Consider the following 23,382-nt stretch of genomic DNA (forward strand, 5'->3'; position numbering starts at 1 on the left):
CTTATAGCTGTACCTGCTACTGCGCTTGGCTCGTGCTCTGGCATAATACGCTTCATAAGACCTGGGTTTGAGTTCCAGGGCTTTTGTTGCAAACTCCTCAGCTATGCCAAAGTCCTGAGTTATCACACAGAAAAATCCATTTAAAACAGACAGAACAGAGCAACCAGACAAACCTACTGTACGGTCAGCTGACGAGATGGGAAAATAACTTAGCATCATAAAGTTCGTTTTTACTGCCATGAGTGTAGGAATAGATAGGGAACTGCTGGTGTTTCTGCTGGTTTTTACTGCTCTCATCATCACTCTCAGGTGAATATTTGATGACGAGAACGCGTTGTGATTCTGTCCTTGAGCGCGAGGTCAAAATGGCAGCCTTGAATGTGCACATTGCTGTTGAATGTTTAATGATGGTATCATATAGTCGCTCTCCTGGCTGCCTTCTCCTGATATAATGTATGGAATTAGCCAGGTCCACTGTAAATAACTCCTGTAGAGACACAGAGGAAGAGCGTGTGCTTGATCCACCGGAGAGAGTGACCTTATCACATCACATTAGCCGCTCCATTATTCATTGGCCACAGTGACCCTAAGGATGGCAGTTTTACACAGTCTGTTAGGACGTCTGTCATCACCAGGGTGGTTTCCAAACCTGCAGGCTACACTCATCCATCTCTGAAATAACGGCACACTGCAATTCATTGTGTCACCACCTGCTTCCAGGTCTTTGTCTGTTTACCAGAGAAACAGCAAATTACATCTGAAAGGCAGAGATATTTTTACAGCCAGCCACACTGGTGCCCGCATCTTTTCGTGTTGATACAAATAAATTATATATCTTAAGGAATCACCCACCTCGCCTGGCCAGACCTTCTGCCGTTCCCTCGGCATCTAATAAACCTGACGGTGTTAAATAGTGCATGAGCAGTTTGATGCAGCCATGGTTCTTACATTGGTTTTCCTGCGGCAGCGGGAGAGGTTGAGATAAAGGGAAACCCGCAGGTCTTTCAGTCCTTTCAGCTCTTCTCCTTGCCCCTCGCGAGGGAGCTTCCTCAGGGCATACTGGTAGCGCTGGCCTGCCTCCTTCATACGTCCCTTCTGCATACAAACAATTCACAAAAATAGCTCACCTAAATAAAAAGCTGCAATGTTTTTCAAACCTTCCAGTCCCAATTTCAAGTACCTTGTAAAGCATGTTCCCTTCCTCCATCAGCTTCTGCAGCAGGATGAGGAGAATGTCAGGTTTGGAGGACGCCATAGCCCAGGTAGCGTGACCTGACAGAGGGGTACGAATATTTTGTTTTTTAATCATCCGTTTCAACTTGTCTTTTTGACTCTGTGTCTTGCATAAATCACGTACCTGATCGATCATGTGGAGCTGTTCTGTAGCCTTCCGGTTGATCAGGGAGAGCGGGGGGATGGAGAAGAGAGGGAGAGTTAGTAAGTGGATGTGGCACCGCAGCAGCTGCAGGATAGAGCGTAATATACTATGTAGAAGTGGAGCCGGCCAATATGAAGTCATGTAGATGCGGATAGAAATCAATCGTCAGACACAAATATGGATTCAATCTGAGGAGTCGCTTCAGCTACAGAGGTGGTATATATGTCTGTTTATACTGAATGATCTTACATCGTTTTTTTTTTAAAGATTGTTCGCGGAATCAAAACTTTATACCCATCTTGGATCCTTTCTTGAGCAGCGAGGCTACCAGGGCAGGGTTCTGGCAGCCAGGAGTCCGGTCTGAAGCTCTGGTGCCGTTGTTGTCCACCCTCTCCAGCACTGCCCCGTGTTCTAGCAGGCAGTGTACCTGCAGCACATCAGACAATAACAACATATTACATCTAATCAGCTGCTCAGGCTCATTAACATCACGAGTCCTGATCATTTTGATTCCATCTTTGATTATCATTTCATTTTGATTGTGTTCCCGCTGATCATTAATGACATGAACGGCTCGGTTTCTTTACCCCCGATGAGATTGATTGTAAATGGCCTCCTGGGTGCTGCAGCCTCGCACATATGACCATGATGATTAACACAGGTAGGATTTGTTTTATTCAACTACATAAAAGAGGCTGATGTGAGTTGAGACAATTGTGCATTTGACTCAATCATTAGGCTCTACAGTGTTCAGTTTGTAAGTTTGCAAAAATAACATGAGAGAGCTGCAGAGACGATAGTTGTGTATGCCAACACAGGCGTCAGCTATGTGGGCACTTCAACCAAACGCCAATCGGACTTTTGATTACATCATAAAATAAATCCAATCTGAGGCAAAAAATGTTTGAGATTTACACATTTTGTTCAAATTGGGGTGGCACGGTGGCGCAGTGGTTAGCATTGTCGCAGGATAAGCGGTAGAAAATGGATGGATAGGATGGATGTTCGTGATGAACCAAGGCCTCGGCCTGTTATCCATCAGATCTTTTATGGTTCTGGGTCCCTTCCAGAGATCCGTGGCTTCAACGATGCTCGTTCCACAGAGCCGTTGCAGTCAGAGTTTCTACATTTTGGAACAACCTGCCTGAGGGGATAAAGGCTGCAAATGCTGTTCCGGCTTTTATATAACTTTTAAATTTTTGTTTTGAGATGAAATCATTCATATTTCATGGCCTTTTAGTTCATTTCTTTTTATGCATTATTTTTTTATGGCTTTGAATTTGTTTTAATCCTCTTGTGTTTTTTCTTTTGTAAAGCACTTTTTAAGCTACGTTTAATATATTATTATCAACATGGACTCACTGTATCTGTGTCCCCGTTAAGAGCAGCCAGGTCAAGTGGGGTGCGCCCCTGCCTGTCTGGATGGTTCAGGTCGGCACCCGCCTCCACCAGCAGCTGCAGGACACCCTTCTGACCCTTCATGCAGGCCCAGCTGAGAGCAGTCAGCCCCTCCTGGTCAGCAGTGGACAGAGAGGCTCCTGGGACCACAAATGATACAAATGTATATCCATGTCCATGTATATTCATCAAACGGGGATGTGAGTGGTGATGGTGGTGGACTCTCACCCTTGGACAGCAGCAGCTCTAAAGTGCTGGCGTGGCCCTCGGAGGCGGCCAGCATCAGTGCGGTGCGGCCCTGCTTGTCGCCGACGCTGATGTCGGTGTCCTGCTTCAGCAGCAACTCTGCCACCTGGAAAAGGAGGTAAAGACAGTTTAAATATGGGGTAAGAGCATAATAAGGGTCGGTACCCCAGACTCCTCACCTGCGTGTGTCCATGTTTGGTGGCGCTGAGGAGTGGGACCATCCCTCTACGGTTTGGTATCTCCAGCCCTGCCCCACGGTCCAGGAGGAGCACACACACGTCTGTCCTCCCTCTCCCTGCTGCTGCACTCAAGACTGACGGAGGGACGAGAGGCGGAGATTTGTGAGACGAGCAGAAGAAAGGGATCTGATCATTTCCGTTATCTATTTGATTGATTGTTCTATTACATTACTGACTGAGAGACATTTTTAATGCTTTCTTTTTTTAATACAAGAGGCACTGAAGCAACTGAACCTTCTCAGAATCATTCAGCAAAACAAACTATGCGCACCTCTAACTTGCTGCTGTGACAACGACAGACACATTTCCTGGCTTTAATACAAGTCCTTCAGCTAATTGAGCGGCTGGGCACAGAGACAAGGTAATGATCTCATTCTCTCACCTTACGCACCCCTGATGAATGACATCATGTTTTATGTGGTTGCTGCTTCAGTGGACACGTTGATAACAGGATATTATTACCATCACATATGACATCAGTCCAGTTGTCCTGAGCTGACGTGCTGCTTCAATTATACAAACTGAAAGAAACACTCTCCATAATATAATTCATATGCACTTCTGTGTTGGGAAACTAAGCCCCCCTTAAAAAAAGATATATTCCTCATTCCCTGTTATCACTTGTAGTAGTAATAGTAGTACTAGTAGTTGTTGGTAAAACTGAGTGTCAGACAAAGACACGGTACATACGAAGGTGAACATTTCAGAGGCAATTTCATGCTCTCACTATTCAATGGCAGCACTGGAGGGGACTGTGTAATAGAATTAGGCTCTAATGGCACTGGAGGCAGAGATACAGGCGTCGTCTGACATGCTCTCAGGAAATGGACCTAACAGAGTTCTGCAGGCTTGCATCTGTGATAGTAAGGTAAGGCTATTACAATTGAATAACAGCTGCTTTTTAGATGCTGCCAATGGAGCTGGACCAGATATTCTGCACGATAAATGCAACGTTCCATTTCTTCCATTTGATAACAATCAGAGCATCGTAAATCCATAATAATTAAACAAGAGAGTCTATCGAGTATCGCTGCAGCTGCTGCTAGAATCAAAGGTCCTACTGTGTGTGTATATGAAGATCTATGCAGGTAGGTGTGCTATCTGATATCATTCCCTTCCTTACAAGGAGAATATGCTTGAAATGCAGCTCCCACAGCCCCTGGGCACGACTCTCACACCAAACTGATGGACAGAAAGAAGTGAGAAAGCTAAATTCATTTGACTGATGGAAGAAAACGTACCAGTTTCTCCCCAGAGAGTGTCGTGAGTGTCCATCTGCACCGCCAGCTGTTCATCTTTCAAGTCCAGCAAGCTCTTCACCACCTGCAGGAAAGCACAATTTTACAGTCCGCTGTGTTGCTGTCTTGTCGTGCAGAAAGAAAACCTAGTTTAAAGAAAAAGAAGACCTTCACCAAAGAAAATAGCAAAGTGCATCTGGTGAATCCTCAAGCAAGGACAAGCACAGTTCTTGACATAAAAAATGACTTTGAGCAGTTAAAAATACTTTTATCCCAGGACCTTGACATGAAGCGTACCTGCGTGTGTCCTATACTGGCTGCAGCTGTTACTGCCTGCTGTACTGCCTGCTTCTTCCCTGTCACAGTCTCATGGCTGTGGTGTGGGTCAGTGGGGTTCTCCGGTCCCCAATCCTGGCCCAGCAAGATGTTGATGACTTCTGCGTGGCCCTTCAGCCCGGCGTGGACCAGAGCACACTGACCGCTCTTATCAGCATGGCCCACCTGGCACAGAGGGGACACAGAAGGACTTACAACCCTGGTCCTGGGCAGCAGCTCCAATAGGCTGGCCTAAATCAGGGCTGTTTATGTCATCTGTCTCCCAGAATAGATGCTGAAAGTGTATATAAAGCCAGGGTATCACTGGTGTAAAGGTACTAAGAGATGGAGCACTCTGAGTTCAGTCTGATTTACCCACAGTAATTATGCCATGGATAAATCATCTCCCTCTTTGCTCTGAAACTCAACTGACCTTGGCCCCTTTCTTGCAGAGAAGGCCGATGATGTCAGTGTGTCCGGCGGCGGCGGCCAAACAGAGGGGTGTCATACCGCTGTCGGTGGTCCCGTCAACAGGAGCACCCATTTCAATTAGCAGAGCAACCACCTCCACATGTCCCAGGTGGGCATGGACGCAGAGGATGGGGGCGTGTCCTACCACCTCCGTGCACCAGCTCACATTAGCACCACCCAGCATCAACAGCCGACTTACCTGTGGGTGCAAATGGTCACATGACAGTTATTTAGGGATAGCTAGAGACAAGTAGATGCCAGTTTTATTGACTCTATGGTACCAAGGCGATTTATTTTATTCTTGTGTTGGTGTGAGCCTGCGGTACGTTACACTGGAGCGTCTTCATAGGAAGGCCACAATCCAACCACAATATTAAACTCAATTAAGTCCAGAGAAAAACACTCAACTTTAGCAGTCTTTGTAACAAAATAAAAATATTTCTTTGCCTTACCTAAGTGGAACTTTCAGGAATGAGATCTTGAATATTTTTGACACAATTTTATTTTCCACCTCCGCATTTTAATAAAAAATATCTTCTCCTTTTACATGTTGAAAACAGACTCTGTATTCATACATTTGAGCCTTTTTAATTATTTCTTATTCAGTATCAAGACGGATTCACCCAAAATGGATGAGACATAACGACATAGAAATGATGCTCAATAAACCCCTCATGTGTGGTTTATTGGGCTTTGAATTTTATATATTATATTATCATATCTTATATTATACCAAATTACTTCTTTACTAGCCTTGACTTTTCCATTTCTGAGTACAGAAGTTGGATCAGAACTTCTACCTTTCCCAGTCTTTTCTCTACTTTTGTTTGTGTAAAAGACTGTAAACACTGATGGAGTGTGTTTAAATGTGAAGCGAGTGTGTGTAACCTTGATGTTAGGTGTGTATAGGTTCCTCAGGGATGCGAGTGCAGCGGACAGACTGTCTGTGCTGCAGTTCACCCACATGGCCTGAAGAACGCTGGAGGACACACCCGTTTTCTTACTCAGACCCTTTGAGTGTGTGAGCACAGGCAGGCAGACACACACACACAATTTGACAGACAGAGGAGAGAAGCAGAAAGAGAGAGAAATTATGCTTTGATGCAATGCAGAATTTGAATCGTGTCCCAGGAGTAAAGCAATAGTGTGCATACAAACACTTCAATATTCACCGTCCCCTGGGGGTAGATGTATATGACGGGTGCTAATGTGTGTGGGTGACGGTGCAGACAGAGGTTCGCTTGTATTTGTGGGTGTGTTATTGTGTTTCGATACAACAATATACAACAGAGTGCAGGGTTTTGTTTATGTGAATCCCCTGGGAAGGGAAAGTGATTCAGATAAGTTTGAGGTATAATCAGTTCTAGTCTTAAATCTACACAATAACACTATACTATGCTACACTATACTATGCTTTCATATATATATATATATATGTGTGTGCGCGTGTGTGTGTGTCTCACACACACACACACACACACACACACACACACACACACGTATGGAGTATCCTCGTTGCTGATACCTTGAAGATGTGAGCCTTGAGGATGTGGTGTCCCAGTTCCATGGTCTGCTGACGGTTCAGCTTGCCTTCCTGCCTGGAGAACATGAAGGCCAGGAGAGCGTGGCCGCTCCTGCAGACATGGATGGATTAATTTATTAATTTATCAGAAACAGCCTGCATGTATCAACGGAAGCTTTAATTAGCAAATCAAAGAAATGATTTCAGTCTAGATAGTGATAGAGATACCCGATGTGTAATGTGGCTGTGTGAAGTTTAAGTAATGAGCTGTTTGCCTCGGTGTGTGGAAGAGACTGGGATCATTCTTTTATGTGGAACATAATTTTCTCTTATGTTGCTTTCCTGAGTTTGAAAAACAAAATGTAACAAATAAATACAAGTTTACTGGACCGGTATTATTATTCAAAAAATTGATACACAAGTTGCAAGCGAGAGATTCTTCTGAAACGATGAACTTTTCCTTTTAGTTCTGTAAGCTGTCAGCACTGCAATGTGGTATGTGCACGTTCAATATAAAGAGCTGAGTAGAACAGATCAACCCCACTCTCTCCGGGGAGATATCAGATTTGGCTAGTTTTAATCTAACAGAAGCTCTTTTTTTGACTGGGTTTTCGATACTTTTTCTTCCTTCCTCACCTGGGCTCACAGAGAAAGTCGGTGCTCTCTCCATCTGCTCTCCACACCAGCCACTCTCTGAAGGAGGGATGACACAGCATCCGTGTGCCATCCCTGCGTCTCACCTAAAAGCACAAACCCCACACAACAGTCCTTCAAATGAACAATAAGCTGACATGATCTATGGGCTCATAATCCTTCCAGATACATGTGAATGATGGATGTCACTGTGACTCATCACCCAGTCATTTGAGTCATGCATGCAGTCATATTAAGAACCTCACCATGAATCCAGCCAGGCTGTCTAATCTCTGCTGGAAGTCCTTCCACACCAGCTCCCCCCTCACACTGCCAGCATTCAGTGCCCTGAACATTTGTTCATCAGTCAGTGGGTGCAGCGATGCCAGTGCCACATTTAGCACCGGAAGAACCTGTTCAAAGACCTCTTTATCCGGAAAGCTCACGCGACACATCAGCAGGTACACCTAAAAGATATGCAAGAGTTAGAGTTTTTTACAAGCAACAGAATAATGCAGTTTCATCTGCTTAACAGTGAAATATTCAGATTTATATTAAACTGTTGAATCATTCTGAAACACTAAGTGGTCAGGGTGGTACTGCTCACAAACGATTGTGCTTTACTTGCACCAATAAAACAGTGGAGATGTTAAAAACGAATGAAAGACACAACATAGGAGTGCAACATCAGTAAAAATACAATAAGATCTCTGTAGAGAAAGATGATGAGCTCCACCTGAATGAGCAACAAATTCAGAACAAGAAGAGAAGAGAAAAAACATCAAACACGAGTGTGTGAGCGTTCCTTGTGGCCCACAGACTCAGTGGAGTGGAATAATGAGGAGTCAAACCCCAAGGGACTTTTGTTTTTCCTGACGGCTCATTATAATAATTTTTATTATTAGACATGATACTTGGCCAAAAACCTAGAAATGATGAGCAGATGTTTCACAAGAAAAATGAGCTCAATCAGCCAGATGGTGGCGCTGTAATTGATGCCCCCAAACCCACCCCTGTTAGCTCAATTGATTTGAAATTCACCCACATGCAGAGCTCATTCCTGCCTAAGATAGAAACCTTTGGGCCATAAAGTTCCTCCATGATGGATTTTCACAGTTAACATTTATTAACATCTAAATTGTAAATCTGATTGCTACCAAACTCCCTGGATCATTGTTGGCCTGAGTGGACCAAAGCTGCCTGAGGCTTGTTGATGTCTCATGTAGTGGCTGTTGGGCCAATCATCACAAAACCTGCAGGACAAATCGCACCATAGATCAGTTTGGCAAATCATTAGGGAATATCATAAATACCTGAAATGTAATTTAATGGTTCCTGTCATCTACCAAGATGTGGTGCTTCAAATTCAAATCATTACCATTGCATCACACACATCCAACTATAAATCAGTATCGGGCCGACTTGTTGAATTTGCTCCCCAAAAATCTGCTGAACAGATGCATAAAACTATTTGTTTTATTGACAAATGGAAGGTTTGAACCTGCTAACTACTATTCTATTCTCTCTGATTTAAGGAGAATTTAAAAAAAAAAAGAAAAAAATATATATGTGTGATTTGCTGACCTCACTGGAGAACACCTTCAGGCAGGACTTTGTCGACTCATTATCCAACTATCAGTTCATCATATTCCAACACCAGCATTTGTGGCTCTATTGTTCTATTTTACAATGTTTATTATGTAACATGAAAATGCCTCTGTCATTCACTATGGACTATTTTTGGTTCCCATTATAACGTCTATGATCCAGTCAGTTTGTTCTCCCACTGATTAAAGATCCGTTTTGCCCTGTCCTGAGAGGACCGTGCCTGAACAATAGGCTCCTCCTGCGTGTCCTGGCTGGTTGACGTGATGGACATTGATTGCTTCGGCCTCAGGTGTGATGCCATTTCACAGCACAGACGTCAGCCAGATGACTGACAACTGTTAGACTGTGAACCAGAACAGCGATAGACCAAATCATAAGTGTTATTGTGTTGCTTTTTTTTTCAATCTCAAACTCTTCCAGAGGCTTAAACAGATGTTTTAGACGCTCCGTGGCTCACCTCTGACAGGGAGACGGGCACCACCAGGTAGTTTCCTCCCTTCAGAGCCAGATGGCCCTTGTGGAACAGATCCAGGGTCAGCTGAAGGTAGAGGATGGAGCCGTGGCTTCGCGTTGAAAGGTGGCTGCAGAACTTGCTGAGGAGTAGCGGATCAGGGGCGGAGCCTGTAGGCGTGGTGACATTGGCAGCAACCTGGGTGCTGCTGCTGACCCGGTGATGGATGTAGTCGCTCAGGTCGGCTCCCAGATCGCTGCTGTCTGGCAGGATGTCCAGAGAGATGCCGGAGAAGGGAAGTAGGGTTGTAATTTCCTGCAGGAAGAAAACATAAATTATTGTTGATTATTAATGTGACACACACACACACACACACACACACACACACACACACACACACACACACACACAGCTAAATATCTAAAGACTGCTAGGCGAAGTGTCTTTGGTGTATTAATGAAGGACAAATTAAAAGCACCAAAATCTGAAGCCATTCCTCAGATGCTGTTGCCTCTGACTCACAGAGCCATGGGATACAGTACAGTAAATAGTGTGACAATGACTCAAGCTCCAACATTGCTCACAGGCTTCTCTCACATAAACATTTCATCTCCTCTCTTGCCCCCTCAACTGCTCAAAACTGGCCCAAACCAGCGAGGACTGTTTTTTTTTTTTTTTTTTTTTAAATCCACATTATTGTGGATGAGCTCATCTTTAATGACGACTGACATTTCGGTTCAACGACGAGCATTTGAATTGTCCACTCCACTTAACTCCTTCACACCAGTGAGTTAAATATCCTGTTATTATAAGAGCAAGTACTCTCTGTGAAAGGACAGATAAAAAAGATGAATAATGATCTAATCTGGTTGCAGGGCTACAGCGACAGTGTGACAACGGCTGTACTCCTCACCTTTACATTCTGACAGTTAATGTTGCTGACTTGAAATGCATCAGGAAGAAAATGACCCCAAACGTGTTTTGTGTATCCTAAAACACTAATCCAATTATATAACCAGCTGGCTAGTTGTCAAGCTCCAGACTCCCAGTAGTACTGCCATCCATTCAGGGCGTAATCCATGCAGCATTTGGAGTCTTGGCTCTGGCGGGAGACAGATGCATCCGCTGTTTGGTGGGATTACCAACCGGACTGAGAAAATACATCGGACTAGAGAGCCGTGCTGGGCCAGAAGATGCGATGTGGCAATGATATGCACATCTTCCTATAGAGAGTCCACGGTGCTGATGGGAAAGAAGCATGTGCTGGGAGTAACTGATGTGGGTAAGGTGAGACAAAGTTAGTTTTAAAAAGCCAATCCACCCAAAATATAACAAACTTTAAATTTAATTTAGTGCCATTAACAACCATAAATGATGAAAGATCATTTCTGGCACTCAACCATTGACCAATCACTTTTGAAATATTCAAAAGCCCCATATTTACCTTTACTCCTGATAATCAACAGATCTCACAGGCACCAAGTGAAATTCTTCATGCACCCATCATCCAAACAGGCTTATTTGCGTATCCTTGTTGACAGTGTGGCGCGGTGAGGACCACCGGGGGGTCTGACACACTACTACCATTCATACACAGTCTCACATCTGGCCAATGTTAGTGCCACATTTTTCGGTTCCAGGAGGAAATCCACCCACACGAGGTGTTCAAGGTTTTGTTTTGTTTTTTTCCTTCAGCAAGTGGGTCCAAAATTTTAAAGGAAACAAGATGGCTTAATTCTGAGCTACTTTTTCTTCTTCTTTTTTTTTAACACTTTCCTAATTTAATACAAGATTTATTAGCCCAATGCAGCATTCTACTTGCCACAGATGATGCTTATCCAGCCCTCACTGACATGGGTATAATAATCTTTATTATTGTCATTGTTATTATCAGTATTGATCTTTGAAGAAATATGAAAAATAAATCACTTTTTTTGTTGCTTTTGTCTTTTTTGCTTTTGTTGCTATTGTTAATTCTTCTTTATTTTTCCTGACAATGAGTAACACATGACCCGTATTGTAACTGAAGAACCTTACACAATACATGTCCCTGTCACTGAAACGTGATGTTGAGTTGTTTTTCCAGTACATAACAGCTTAAATAGTGTTGATTTAGGGGACCTCACAACTAAGTACTATTTTGGCCTGCAGCCCACCAGTAAGTTTTGGCCCTCAGAGGGATAAAGTTTGGCCCCCCCTGCTCTTGTGCCATCTGTGTCTCCACTGGTAACTTCAGTGATTTTGTCACTTTTTATTCAGCACCACTGTCTGCTCAGTCCCTGCTCTCATCCAGTGCTTCTGTTTAGCACCACATACCACAAGGACATTCCCATCAGCCTGCACTGTACCTCGTGTTAGGTTGCCAACCTACGACGGCGCTGGAAAACGCTGCTGCTGTGAGCTGCAGTAACACACAAATTTCCCTGTTGTGGGATCATTAAAGTTCTATCAATCTATCTATCTATCAATCTTTCTATCTATATATCTATCTATCTATCTCTCTATCTATCTTTCTATCTATCTATCATCTATCTATCTATCTATCTATCTATCTATCTATCCATCTATCTGTCTATCCATCCATCTATCTATCTATCTATCTATCTATCTATCTATCTATCTATCTATCTATCTATCTATCTATCTATCTATCTATCTATCTATCTATCTATCTATCCATCCATCTATCTATCTGTCTATCCATCTATCTATCTGTATATCCATCTATCCATCCATCTTTCTATCTTTCTATCTATATATCATCTATCTATCTATCTATCTATCTATCTATCCATCCATCCATCTATCTATCTATCTATCTATCTCTATCTTTCTATCTATCTCTATCTATCTTTCTATCTATATATCATCTATCTATCTATCTATCTATCTATCTATCTATCTATCTATCTATCCATCCATCTATCTATCTGTCTATCCATCTATCTATCTGTATATCCATCTATCCATCCATCTTTCTATCTTTCTATCTATATATCATCTATCTATCTATCTATCATCCATCTTTCTATCTATCTCTATCTATCTTTCTATCTATATATCATCTATCTATCTATCTATCTATCTATCTATCCATCTATCCATCTATCCATCTATCTATCTATCTATCTATCTGTCTATCCATCCATCCATCTATCTATCATCTATCTATCTATCTATCTGTCTATCCATCCATCCATCTATCTATCTGTCTATCCATCTATCTATCTGTCTATGCATCTATCTATCTATCTATCTATCCATCCATCCATCCATCTATCTGTCTATCCATCTATCTTTCTATCGCTCTATCTTTCTATCTAAGTTATACTAACACGAGCGTTACAGTAGACGAGGCTGATGGATTCAAAGTTATTTTTCTATTTTTCTTTGGCTGTTAATGTTACATCACCAAGCAGTACTGTAAACACAAATATTGATCCAAAAAAATGTAACACTTCAACATCATCAACCACTGAACTAAATCAATTCAGCTGGCTAAACATACTGAATAAAATGCACACACAAATACTCTCTTCATAATTGAACCCCTGGATGAACACACAGAAATGTCATAATGACACTTTTATTTCATGCACCTGCACATAATGTTTAAATAAGCCCTTATTATACAAAGGACATGTAACAGTATATCAGTGGTGACAGGGTACGGTACAGCCCTCCAACACAATTCAAATTCCATTTACATCTGCAGTTCAAAACAAAATAAAACACAAAAAAAATCTCCAAGATGAATATCACAAAACCTGTTAGTCCAAAACAAACCAAACAAAGACACACTGGGTGGCTGAGAGGAGATAAGTGAGGGAATATTTCAGCAGGGTTTGTTTGTGCTACCAGTGTGTGATTCTGTCGTGTCACTCACCACCAGGCCTGTCCGGACGGTGACCACCAACTTGAGCCAGAGGGGGAATTTGGAGATGATCTTGGTGATGAAGGTGGCAATGGTGTCACCGTAGTCAGGTTTGTGAAACTCCGCCTCATTGAGACTGTCAACCAATATGATGTAGTCCTCTTCAGGCAGCCTTCGCTCTGAGGGAAGAAGACATAGAAGGCAGGTTAATTCACAAGAAAAAGCCAGATACATTACATTGAGCCAGCGAAGAGGAGCTGATAAGGAAACAAAGAAAGACAGCATCATAGCTCCATAATAGTTTTATCCCGGATAAAAATGGCCGCTTCTTTGTATTCCAGTTGAGGATATGTTGTGAAAGCACCAAATGGCTGTATTGATTATATTCTGCCGAAAGGAGCCAGAGGCCATTGTTGTTTATTATCTCCAAACAGGACATATCCATCATGTTTTCCATCATCGAAGCTGTCAATGCACCCCTGCAAGCCTGTGAGGACTCATACACTCAGGCACAAGGGCTCTTCATTTTTTTCTAACCTGCTTAATAGAGATGGAGTAGACAAAACACTCCTCTGCTCAGACTCTGAAGGGCTTGACCATGATAACACATCAATCTAGCTGCATCATGAGAAACTGAGCCCCCTAATAGGCCCCTAACATTCACAGCCTCTCCTGAGTATTTTGTGACCTTGAAATCTAGGGGGAGGCTGATGATTCACCAGGGCAAAAATAACACTCAACATCTCTCTATGTAAATGACCTTGCATCTGTCTCACTCCGGAGTGTTTCGAATCACTGACCTTAACTCGGGAAAATAATCTCTCATGGAGTCATTAATAGGCTATTTCAAACAGGAGATTGCAGTGAGGAAAGCTTTCCACCTTTAAACCTTTAAGCTGATTCTATTTTAACTTTAACTCATCTTTAATCTCACTATCACATTTGTCTTGAGGTTTCAGTGTGTGTGTGTGTGTGTGTGTGTGTGTGTGTGTGTGTGTGTGTGTGTGTGTGTGTGTGTGTGTGTGTGTGTGTGTGCGTGTGCGTGTGTGCGCGCGCTCTCAGATTTTATTACCCTTGCGCAGGTTGGCTATGGGCTCTAGGACACCTTTTCGGAAAGCAGACATGGGGTCTTGGACACAGGATCGCAGGCTGAGTGTGTTCTGTAGGTGAGGCTCTTGTACCAGCAGTTCCCTGTACGGGGTGAGCTGTGGCGCTCTGGCCAGCAGTGCGGCGACACTGTGAACAAACTCAGGTACCAGGCAAGTGTAGGTGTTGTCAGCCTGACAGAAATGGTAGGCCACCACCTGACGAGACAACGAGCATGTAGAATGAAAGTTACAATAAAAAATAAAAAAAACGCTATAAACTATATATAAACATAACATAAAATTCTTATTTGGGATAGAAATAACTTAGTCATCGCCTAAATTCCTCTCATGAATCTCTGAAAGACAAGCTTTGACAACACATTCTCTCTGTATATACCAGTTGGTTTATTCAGGTGTCAAACAAGAGGATAACCAAATAAAACTAAATAAAAAAATAACAAAACAACTTTAAATCTACCAGCTAGTAGACATAGTTAACAAAGAACAAATACTAATGAAAGTGATCTGATGCAGAAGCCACACATTGCAAAAACATCTTAGCAACACATAGATAAATAGCAGCTCTTTTGCTGTAAAATACATGATGTGTCAGTTTTGCAGGAAGACTTCCAAAACTCTCCAGTTGTAGCTTGACGATTTGCACAGCAAGACCGCGAGTGCCACACATGTAACACTGTCAGTGACTTTCGAGCAAACATCCTCCATCACAAGTAGTTGCACTAGTTCCCATGGAAACTCTTATTGAGGCCAAGTTAGTAAATTTAGAAGCTTCCATGTCATCCGTGTGATGCAATCAGCAGCATGTTCTCCATGTGCCCAAAAAGGGAGGAGAACACTCTGACATTAAAAATGTGTGTCAGAGATGTGCAGCTCGGGAGCTGGCTGATGTGTGTTTAGCTCTTTGAATGGTTCCCTCTTCAGTCTTTTGTGAATTCTCTGAACAGTCACAGTTCCCTTAAGTACTCTTGTGAGGCTCTATCATATGAAGGTGCTTAAAAAAAATATGAGAGAGAGAAAACAAACAAAAAAAAAGGAGAAAAAAAATTAAGCGCTATCAAAACAGCCATTATAAGACGCTAAATCAAGGGGCATTATAACATGCGTTTCTTGCCGTTCTTTTCACTCTAAGTACTGCCAGTCAGCAGCAGGCTGAATATCTGGATAGATAACCAGAACTATACAGATGTGCACTATGTCTTCAAGTGTTTCTAAGATTATATCTTTGTAAGAAGTCATTTAAATTTGATCCCTTTCAAATGACTTGGCTGAATGGCTTTTTGGTGGTCAAGACTTGATTGGGGTTGAGTGTGTGGAGTCAGAAGTCGGGCGAGACATGTAGCTTATGATCTTAAAGGAAGAGTTTACATGATTGGAAAATGTACTTTTTTTCATTCTTGAGGAGAATTAGATGAGAGAGGTGCTTTCATATCTGTCCATTAAATATAAGACAACAGCAAGCAGCCGGTTTATCTTATGCATCGTTCACAATATTTGATGATCAGCTTTCATTTTTCCAGTAGCTATTGTTTTTTTGGAGTTTGCAGACACAAGCTTGAGATTAGAGGCCGAAGATGTGGAGTTACTGGAGCGCTACTTTAAGTGTGAACAAAGGCACGAGGCAAATGGCTCTCATGCGTCGCAGACACATCCCAGATATCTAGCAGGCCAAATATCTGTATCAGGCCAGCCACTGGCTTCAAGCAACGAGAGGCCAAGACACAGCGTGACTGGAACCCTGCAGGAGGAGTCGACAGCATCTGTAGTAACTGTTGTTTCTAGTTGTGCATTTGCTACTTCAACTGGACACTGGGCATAAATGGTGAACTCTTCTGCAAAAAGCCTACAGTTTGTTAGCAGTTGCAGATAACATGCTTTCATTCATGTTATGGTTTTTCCTTTTTCTTCTTATTTAGTTTCCTGAAACAAATCAGCAAACAAATTGGACCATGTGTTTCTCTGGAATACCTACACAAATTGGAACAACAGATCCTGTTTCACGTATTTCCTGTCTCACAGAAGTTGTGAAGTGTGAACTTGACTTTAGCTTAGAGTCAAGACTTGAAACAACTAGCCAAACTTAGCCTGACATCAGACAGAATTGTCATGGTGTTGCTCTCTTCTCTTTCCATCTTCAGTCTGATGTTGCCTCTGCTTTGATTCCTGTGGAGGAGGGAAATCCCATGTTGCCCAACCTATCAGCCTGATTCTACCGTAATTGTAATGTAATCGCTAGGCCAGGACAACAGTATCGCTGGCATTAATGACATAAAACACTTTTCACAATGAAAAGTTTGCCCTGAATATTTTAAGCAAACTGTAGAAATGTCACAACAATAAAAAAAAAAAAAGCAAAGTAGTTGCTATTCAATCCAACAAGGTTGGAACGAATAAACGTGGCTACCCAATGCATAATTTCATCAGAGGATGGGGGTACAGGCAATGTTACAAACAGATGTAACAAGTTGCAGAGGAAGGTGTCGTCTTGGCCATTTACAGCCATCAACCAGTGAAAAATGCAGAGAGGTTTTGAAGGATTATTTTCAATTGGGCAAGCTGTAATAGTTCTTTGGTGCCAGCAAGTAGCGGCCATGTTGCACGCAGTCTGGAGATGAAGACGATGTTTCGGAATATCTGGGAGTCATGAGAGTAAAAGATTCACAAATCGAAGCTGAAATCACAATACAGATTTCCATCTTACAATTTTTCTAAAAAAAAAAAAGTAATCTTCCTCAAGTGATTCAACTTTTTCTGTTACCATCAACCTTTTCTAGTGCAATACTTCCAAATGAGCATCAAAACGTGTTGTTGGAAAACCGACTGATCACCCTCACCGCACTCATGGGAATAATCATTTTTCCACGATCTTATGGAACAATGTCATACAAATAGTAAACTTAGGAGAATTGGAGGATGCAACAGTCTGGACTGACAAGCTAACAAAATCTGCATACCAGCATATTTGAAACTCATTAATTAAAACATTATGGGCTCTATTTTATAGCCATATGGCCTCACAAGCATCAAAACACAAACGTGTGTGTGTGCATGTGCGTGTTGTGGTACCTTGGTGGCAAGGCATCTGACAGCCTCCTTCCTCTGTGCTGAGCTATCGCTGGTTCCTGCAGCAGCACCGTGATTGGTTTGGGAATCGGCTGCTTGTTTGGAGGCTGCTTTCCCCTGCTTATCCCCACCTGAACACGCAACCAACACAAAACTGACATTTACACTCCTTATTAAGTCTCTGGCGTGAGCACAGGAGCGAAGACTACGATGAAACACAATTAAACTGCCGCCATTAATTAGTGCCTCTTTAAGCAAGACTGTGAAATATGAGGTGAAGCAGAAGCACATTAAATGAATGAGAGTCTGTTTCAAAGAACACAGAGGGGTCGTAGCTCCACACCTCATGATTCAGTATACCCACATTGAATATGAATGACAACATGTAGTGCAGGTATGGATGAATAATGCAATGATGCTGAAAAATGAATACCAGTGGATTGTTTTGAAACAATGTCAGGCTGATATTTTTCCGGGTCTACAATCCAAGGAGCACTTTCCTCCTGATATGAAAGAAATCTGTATTTGTGGGCTCAAATTTGATTAAAAAAACAAAAAAAGCACATTACGGCACGAAACATTTATAGCGTAATGTTCAGTATCTGGTTATAAGGGAGATTGTTTTTTTCCAGAAAGAAAAACAGTTAAAGGGCCACTTGTGAAAAGAAAAAAGTAACCATCGCAATCCCCTCACACAACTGCAGAAAAACCTCAGGGGAGAACTTGAAAGAACAGTGTGTGGCCCAGTTACCAACGCCTTCCCAAAAAAGTCAGATTTCTTCCAATATCTTACAAGGGTCTGACCTCACTGGAGCACACGAGAGAACACATCTGTTTCTATTCCAATAATGTGGGCTTTCTGTTACATTATTATTTTGAGATACAAAAGTAACAACAGTGCTGTGAATGAGGATTCGAGTCTTACATTTAGGGGAGGAGCTGGGACTGTGAGCGATGCTTGGGCCTCCCTGTGGTGTGCGCAAGCCATGACAGCTGAGCGCCACTAGCCGCCAGATAATGGCAGTCTTGCCCGATCCTGCATTACCCACAATGACGGCCCCCCGTCCCTCACAGCTGCTTGTTTTTCTCAAGACCTCCTCCAGACGGGTGAAGAGCCAGTCCCGACCCACGAAAGGTGTTTCTGCAGTAGCGCCAGGGACTTCAAACAGTAGCGGCTTTAGCATTATGTCTGCTTGTTTGTATGGCACCAGTCTCCCTAGAAAGACAGAGAATAGTGAGAGATTGACACACCAACTTTGTAGGAAATTATTTCCATCCTTTACAGAGCCAGACAAGAAGCCAGAAACTCTTCTCTCCTCTGTGTGTGCAGTGGGGACCCTCAGAGACTGGCAGAGCGCTAGTTAGCTTAGCGCAATAAATGGTGGTGGATTTTAAATTACGTGAACTAAACTGTCAAGCTCTTTTTTTAAATGTGAAGTGCACAACACAGTTAAGATTTGACATAAGGGCTCTTTTTGTACATGGGACTGCCCCACGCAGTGATTCCTCCGAGATATTTACACACTGATTTCGCCTCAAAGTTACAGTAGGTCACATACCTTTGGAATCATCATTTGAGCGCCCAGCTGTGTTGTGTTTACGGACAGAGCCCCTGTGTCCAGCAGCCCTTTGGTTGTCCAGATAACTGAGATCTTCCAGTCTAGTAGAGCAGGTTGCTATAAAGACAAAGCAGCAAGGGAATGGACGGAGTGTGAGAAGCATGCAAAGATACCTATACATACCACAAATGAGTCAAATTCACTGCTAGAGTCAATTATGTATCCATGGAGATGGAAGGCATAAACTGTGTTTTTGCCCTCAATGATCAATGCTTGGTGACCTCACTGAGCCAGGAGAAATGAGAAGAAAAACAAATATGTGCTGTAATCTCCTGCTAACATGAAATTTGTCTTGCTGTCGAAAATTTCATGTTAAGAAATCTGTGACAATCAATGGAAACACATCGCAGATCACATTCCTCTAACAATTAAATAAGCCAATGCAAGAAATACAATGAAGAACATGTAGTGCTGAAAAACTCCCACATTTGCCTATCCGTCCACCCACTCACAGGACTGAGCTTACAGGTCAGCCAGGTTCTCTCTCTGCAAGCTTCAGGACATTATTCTGTTACTGTAAATGAGAAGTAAATATGTTATGGTTCTGTGAATATTGGATTTTTGATTGTGTAGATTGTGGAAATATTGAGTCATAATTTGAGGACAGAATATGAGATGGAGGAAAAAAAACAGCAAACCTATTTTTGTTACATTCACTTGTTTAGAATAGGAGGCATTTTTTTTTAAAAACTGTAAAGCTTTCGGCAGATGACCGTATAGCAGGAGTCATTTTTAAATGAAGCAGCGTTTGCTGCAATCCATGAAATCTCTCTGGCATATCAAATTGTGTGTACTGATTTTGAGATTGTTATTTCATTATTGTTTTGGCAGTTTTCCTGTTAAAGGAAGCTTTCCTGTATTCAACATTTGCCAGGAGTCATCGGGGAGGACAGAAACAGTTGGGAACAAAATGCAACAAATATGGGGATGATTCAAACCTCAGAAACCAACATCAGAATGCCTGGGGAGAGGCACATTCTGCTGCACCCAGTGTAGTCTAGTTGAACCTAAAATCTAGCTTTCTAAATGTAACCTCCTCGGATCGAGCTCATCCTTTAGAGGAGTGTAATTTGTCTTAGTTGCATCTCTCCATTAATGAAGAGGAATCTAATCCAAGTGGTTTATGAATCCAAGCGTGGCACGGAACCAGCAACCCAGAGTACACGCACGGCATCAGAAGTAGCTGTGCTCATTGGGATTTTAAAAGTATGCTGGTTTCTTCTTATTAGTCCATGTTGTGCAGAAAGAGGGTACATCTTGTTAAACTGAATAACAATAGTATTAAGAAACAATACATGGTGTGATTATGAAAAAAATGCTAAGCTGCATCGCAAATGCTGGCAAGCCAAACTTGTTTTTTTTAAAAGTTTGTTTTCAATGACAAGTCGCAGACTTGTTCGGGTCATTCATTCATAGATATTTCCAAAATCCTGCGTAAAATCAGAAAATCTGGCATTACTGCTGCCTCTAATCCCCTCCGAGTGGGATAAAAACGCCTGAGTCATGTTGCACTCATCCATACCATACTGTAGATAGACCAACTCTACCAGCCCTTGGAAAGATGATGAGCTGATGTCATCATAATCATGTATAGTTCATGTTGAACGCAGTCACTGGCAATCTCTGCGGGAGTTGAAGTACATTTCTTTTGCAGTTACAGGATTAAAGCTTTAAAGCAGCAATTATGGTTGCAGTCTGAAGAATGCCAGCCAACGTCCTTCATCCAACAATGTCCAATATCCCTCATCAAGACAAATCACCAAATCTGTCTGCATTTAAATGTGAGCCGCACAAGAACTGTTACACTGGGTTCTCTGAGCCGACATTATGCATGCAGAACTCCTTGTTTACGCTTGCAATGGTGGACTCTGCCTTCCTTTATCTTTATTCAGAGCATGGAGAAGAACACACTGAACTTTCATTTTGAAAATACTTTAAGGGTACATAGAGTCCCCCCACCCACCACACTCTGGTAGATCAGATCATAATCAGATACATCTAGCATCGCAGCATGTGTCCATCATCCTGCAGCAGCAGAGTGTGGGAGAGTAGTCATAGGTTACTGAGGATACATTAGCATTCACGGGGCTGTTTAGAGCACAGAGAACCTGGTCAGGGCACACCAAGGGTCTCCTTAGATCAATCAATTACAGATACATAGAAACAGAGATACATAAATAAGAGGGGAACAAGTCATTGCGATCTGAAAATCACAATATTCCTGGGTGAAATTTCCAAAAAATGCAAGAGCTGCAATTTTTTTTTTGGTCACAGTAAACCATTATAAACGAGAGGGCACTGGGATAGAGAATGCCAAGGTGAAACGACATCATCAGATCTGCATCTAAAACACATTCAAAATTGAAATTATTGTTCCTCAACCTAAGCTCTATGATCCAATAAAGTTTCATTAAATTACATCATCAGCAAAGATAAACAAACCAGGTTATGAAGCCTGGTGGTGCTCCAGAGATGACCTGACCTAGAAATCATATTCTCAAGATGAGAAGGAACATGCTCGTTTCAGACCAGTGGCCTGAAGCCAAAGACGGACCCACAGCAACCTCAGGAAGAGACCACTGTAAAAACAAATGCCCCCTGATCCTTGTCCATAGACAGTGTGAGAGTCACTAACCCATGGTTCTTGGATGAGGGGGTTATGGCCAACTTTTCCTTTTCAATGACGCTACCAACTTACATCCATCCATTGACACCACAACAGCCTTTAGCATTTCATGTGCCAACTGAGAGCCAGGTGATACCAGGACAACTCCTTCTCCATAGCAGGCTCGTGCATTTCAGGTAAGAGGATGATTTGAACTAGTGAATGGAAAGAGATATCAGACAGGAAACGGGAAACTGTGCTGCCAAATGATTCAGCAAAGCCAAGGGTAATCAAGGGTATCTAAACCTGTTACAGACATCTGTGTTATCCTCTTAGGTCACCTGGGGAAACAAAAAAAAAAAAAAATCTGAAAGCATTAAGAAAACAGTTCTACACACATGCTGATGTGGTCCACTATGCAGGAGCTGTTCTCAACGCCATCAAACACCAGCCAGATAGGCTTCTTCCTTCTGGAGTTCGGCTCCAGCCATGGCCAGTTATTGCAACTCTATTTGAACAAATTACTGACAATTCTATGAGATTGGCAGACGCTTTCTCACTTAAAACTGTTGAGGAAAAGTCATGCTTTTTGTTTGGTTCCATTCTTCGACTCATGTCGCCCCAGGCCTTTCTTAATGTTCAGGGGACGAATTACTACTGAGGGATTAAAGGCATCTAAGTCATAAAATCAGCCTGATGATGTTCAACTTAGCCTCCAAAGAGGTCCTCAGGATCTGAGTCTGACCATAGGCTGCCTTATTTGGTTTTTGCTTACAGGAAAATGGGTCCCACCAAATACAGACTGCTGGCAAGGCAGTCACAAAGAACTCTGAATCTTTTTTCAAAACAAATGGTTTCCCCGGTGGTGCTGTTGTTTAGATGATGATGATGATGATGATGATGATGTTGAGTACCTTCAATATCTGTTCACTGCTGATCAGTGAACCCTGAGAGAAACATACTGTAAAGAGAATGCTGCTATTTGATAAATGAGAGCCTTTCGGTCTCCATCCCTTCTGTTATTTGAATGCAATTTCAAGAATCTGATTCCTATCGGGATTTTTTGTACTGATGACCTCACTGGCTGATTGGGCAAATAAAAATTTCTAACCACCATTGATCATTGTAAAGGTCAATAGTAGGTACGATGACTCAGCAGTCCTGTGAGCTAACAGCTGTCTAGACACAGCTATGTCATGAAGATTAATGGATCAGGTGTGGTGTGGATTTTCTACAGGAAACAAGGATGTCAACCCTTAAAAGTGAGGGTCAGTGGGGTTATCAAATCCCGTATCCACAAACTTCAACTGATTCAGTCCCATCCAGATCCACAAAGACCTGAAATCATTTCTTGGAATGTCAGGTTGGTACAGAGAGTTCTATCTCAGACAGCTGCAGTTGAGAGAGGAAGTGATGTGTTCTTTAAAGACCTCAAGGACACACTGAGTGAGAAGCGTGTTTTCTGCAGTCTGGAGTTTGCTTTAGACTTTGTGTCGCAGATGGATGCCTCAGAACAAGGGTTGGGAACGGTGCTTTTGCAGAGAGGCTAAGGAGCATCATACATTAGCAGCTACTTTTTATCCAGAGAAACTATTCTAATGTGGAGAATCCATCTT

At 42.4% G+C, this 23,382-nt stretch overlaps 1 protein-coding gene across 1 annotated transcript in view; it reads right to left on the minus strand.

Annotated features, from left to right (window-relative positions):
- Positions 1-23,382, minus strand: part of LOC147269175 (protein TANC1-like) — a 46,570-nt gene that overhangs the window by 3,351 nt on the left and 19,837 nt on the right. Inside the window, exons 9-29 of the mRNA XM_086180581.1 lie at positions 19,102-19,218; positions 18,468-18,758; positions 17,546-17,673; positions 14,446-14,677; positions 13,386-13,552; positions 9,506-9,814; positions 7,702-7,907; positions 7,444-7,542; positions 6,811-6,919; positions 6,174-6,296; positions 5,248-5,484; positions 4,797-5,000; positions 4,503-4,584; positions 3,202-3,335; positions 3,005-3,128; positions 2,741-2,916; positions 1,673-1,805; positions 1,358-1,387; positions 1,181-1,272; positions 949-1,095; positions 14-114 (exon numbers count right to left, since the gene is read on the minus strand). Coding sequence (XP_086036707.1) covers positions 14-114; positions 949-1,095; positions 1,181-1,272; positions 1,358-1,387; positions 1,673-1,805; positions 2,741-2,916; positions 3,005-3,128; positions 3,202-3,335; positions 4,503-4,584; positions 4,797-5,000; positions 5,248-5,484; positions 6,174-6,296; positions 6,811-6,919; positions 7,444-7,542; positions 7,702-7,907; positions 9,506-9,814; positions 13,386-13,552; positions 14,446-14,677; positions 17,546-17,673; positions 18,468-18,758; positions 19,102-19,218 — 3,241 coding nt within the window. The remainder of the gene's footprint in view (positions 1-13; positions 115-948; positions 1,096-1,180; positions 1,273-1,357; positions 1,388-1,672; positions 1,806-2,740; positions 2,917-3,004; positions 3,129-3,201; positions 3,336-4,502; positions 4,585-4,796; positions 5,001-5,247; positions 5,485-6,173; positions 6,297-6,810; positions 6,920-7,443; positions 7,543-7,701; positions 7,908-9,505; positions 9,815-13,385; positions 13,553-14,445; positions 14,678-17,545; positions 17,674-18,467; positions 18,759-19,101; positions 19,219-23,382) is intronic.

This window comes from Aulostomus chinensis, chromosome 2, assembly GCF_037954235.1.
Source record: "Aulostomus chinensis isolate RoL2024-O1b breed Wild chromosome 2, RoL_Achi_v1.0, whole genome shotgun sequence".
In the NCBI taxonomy this organism is placed as follows: Eukaryota; Metazoa; Chordata; class Actinopteri; order Syngnathiformes; family Aulostomidae; genus Aulostomus; species Aulostomus chinensis.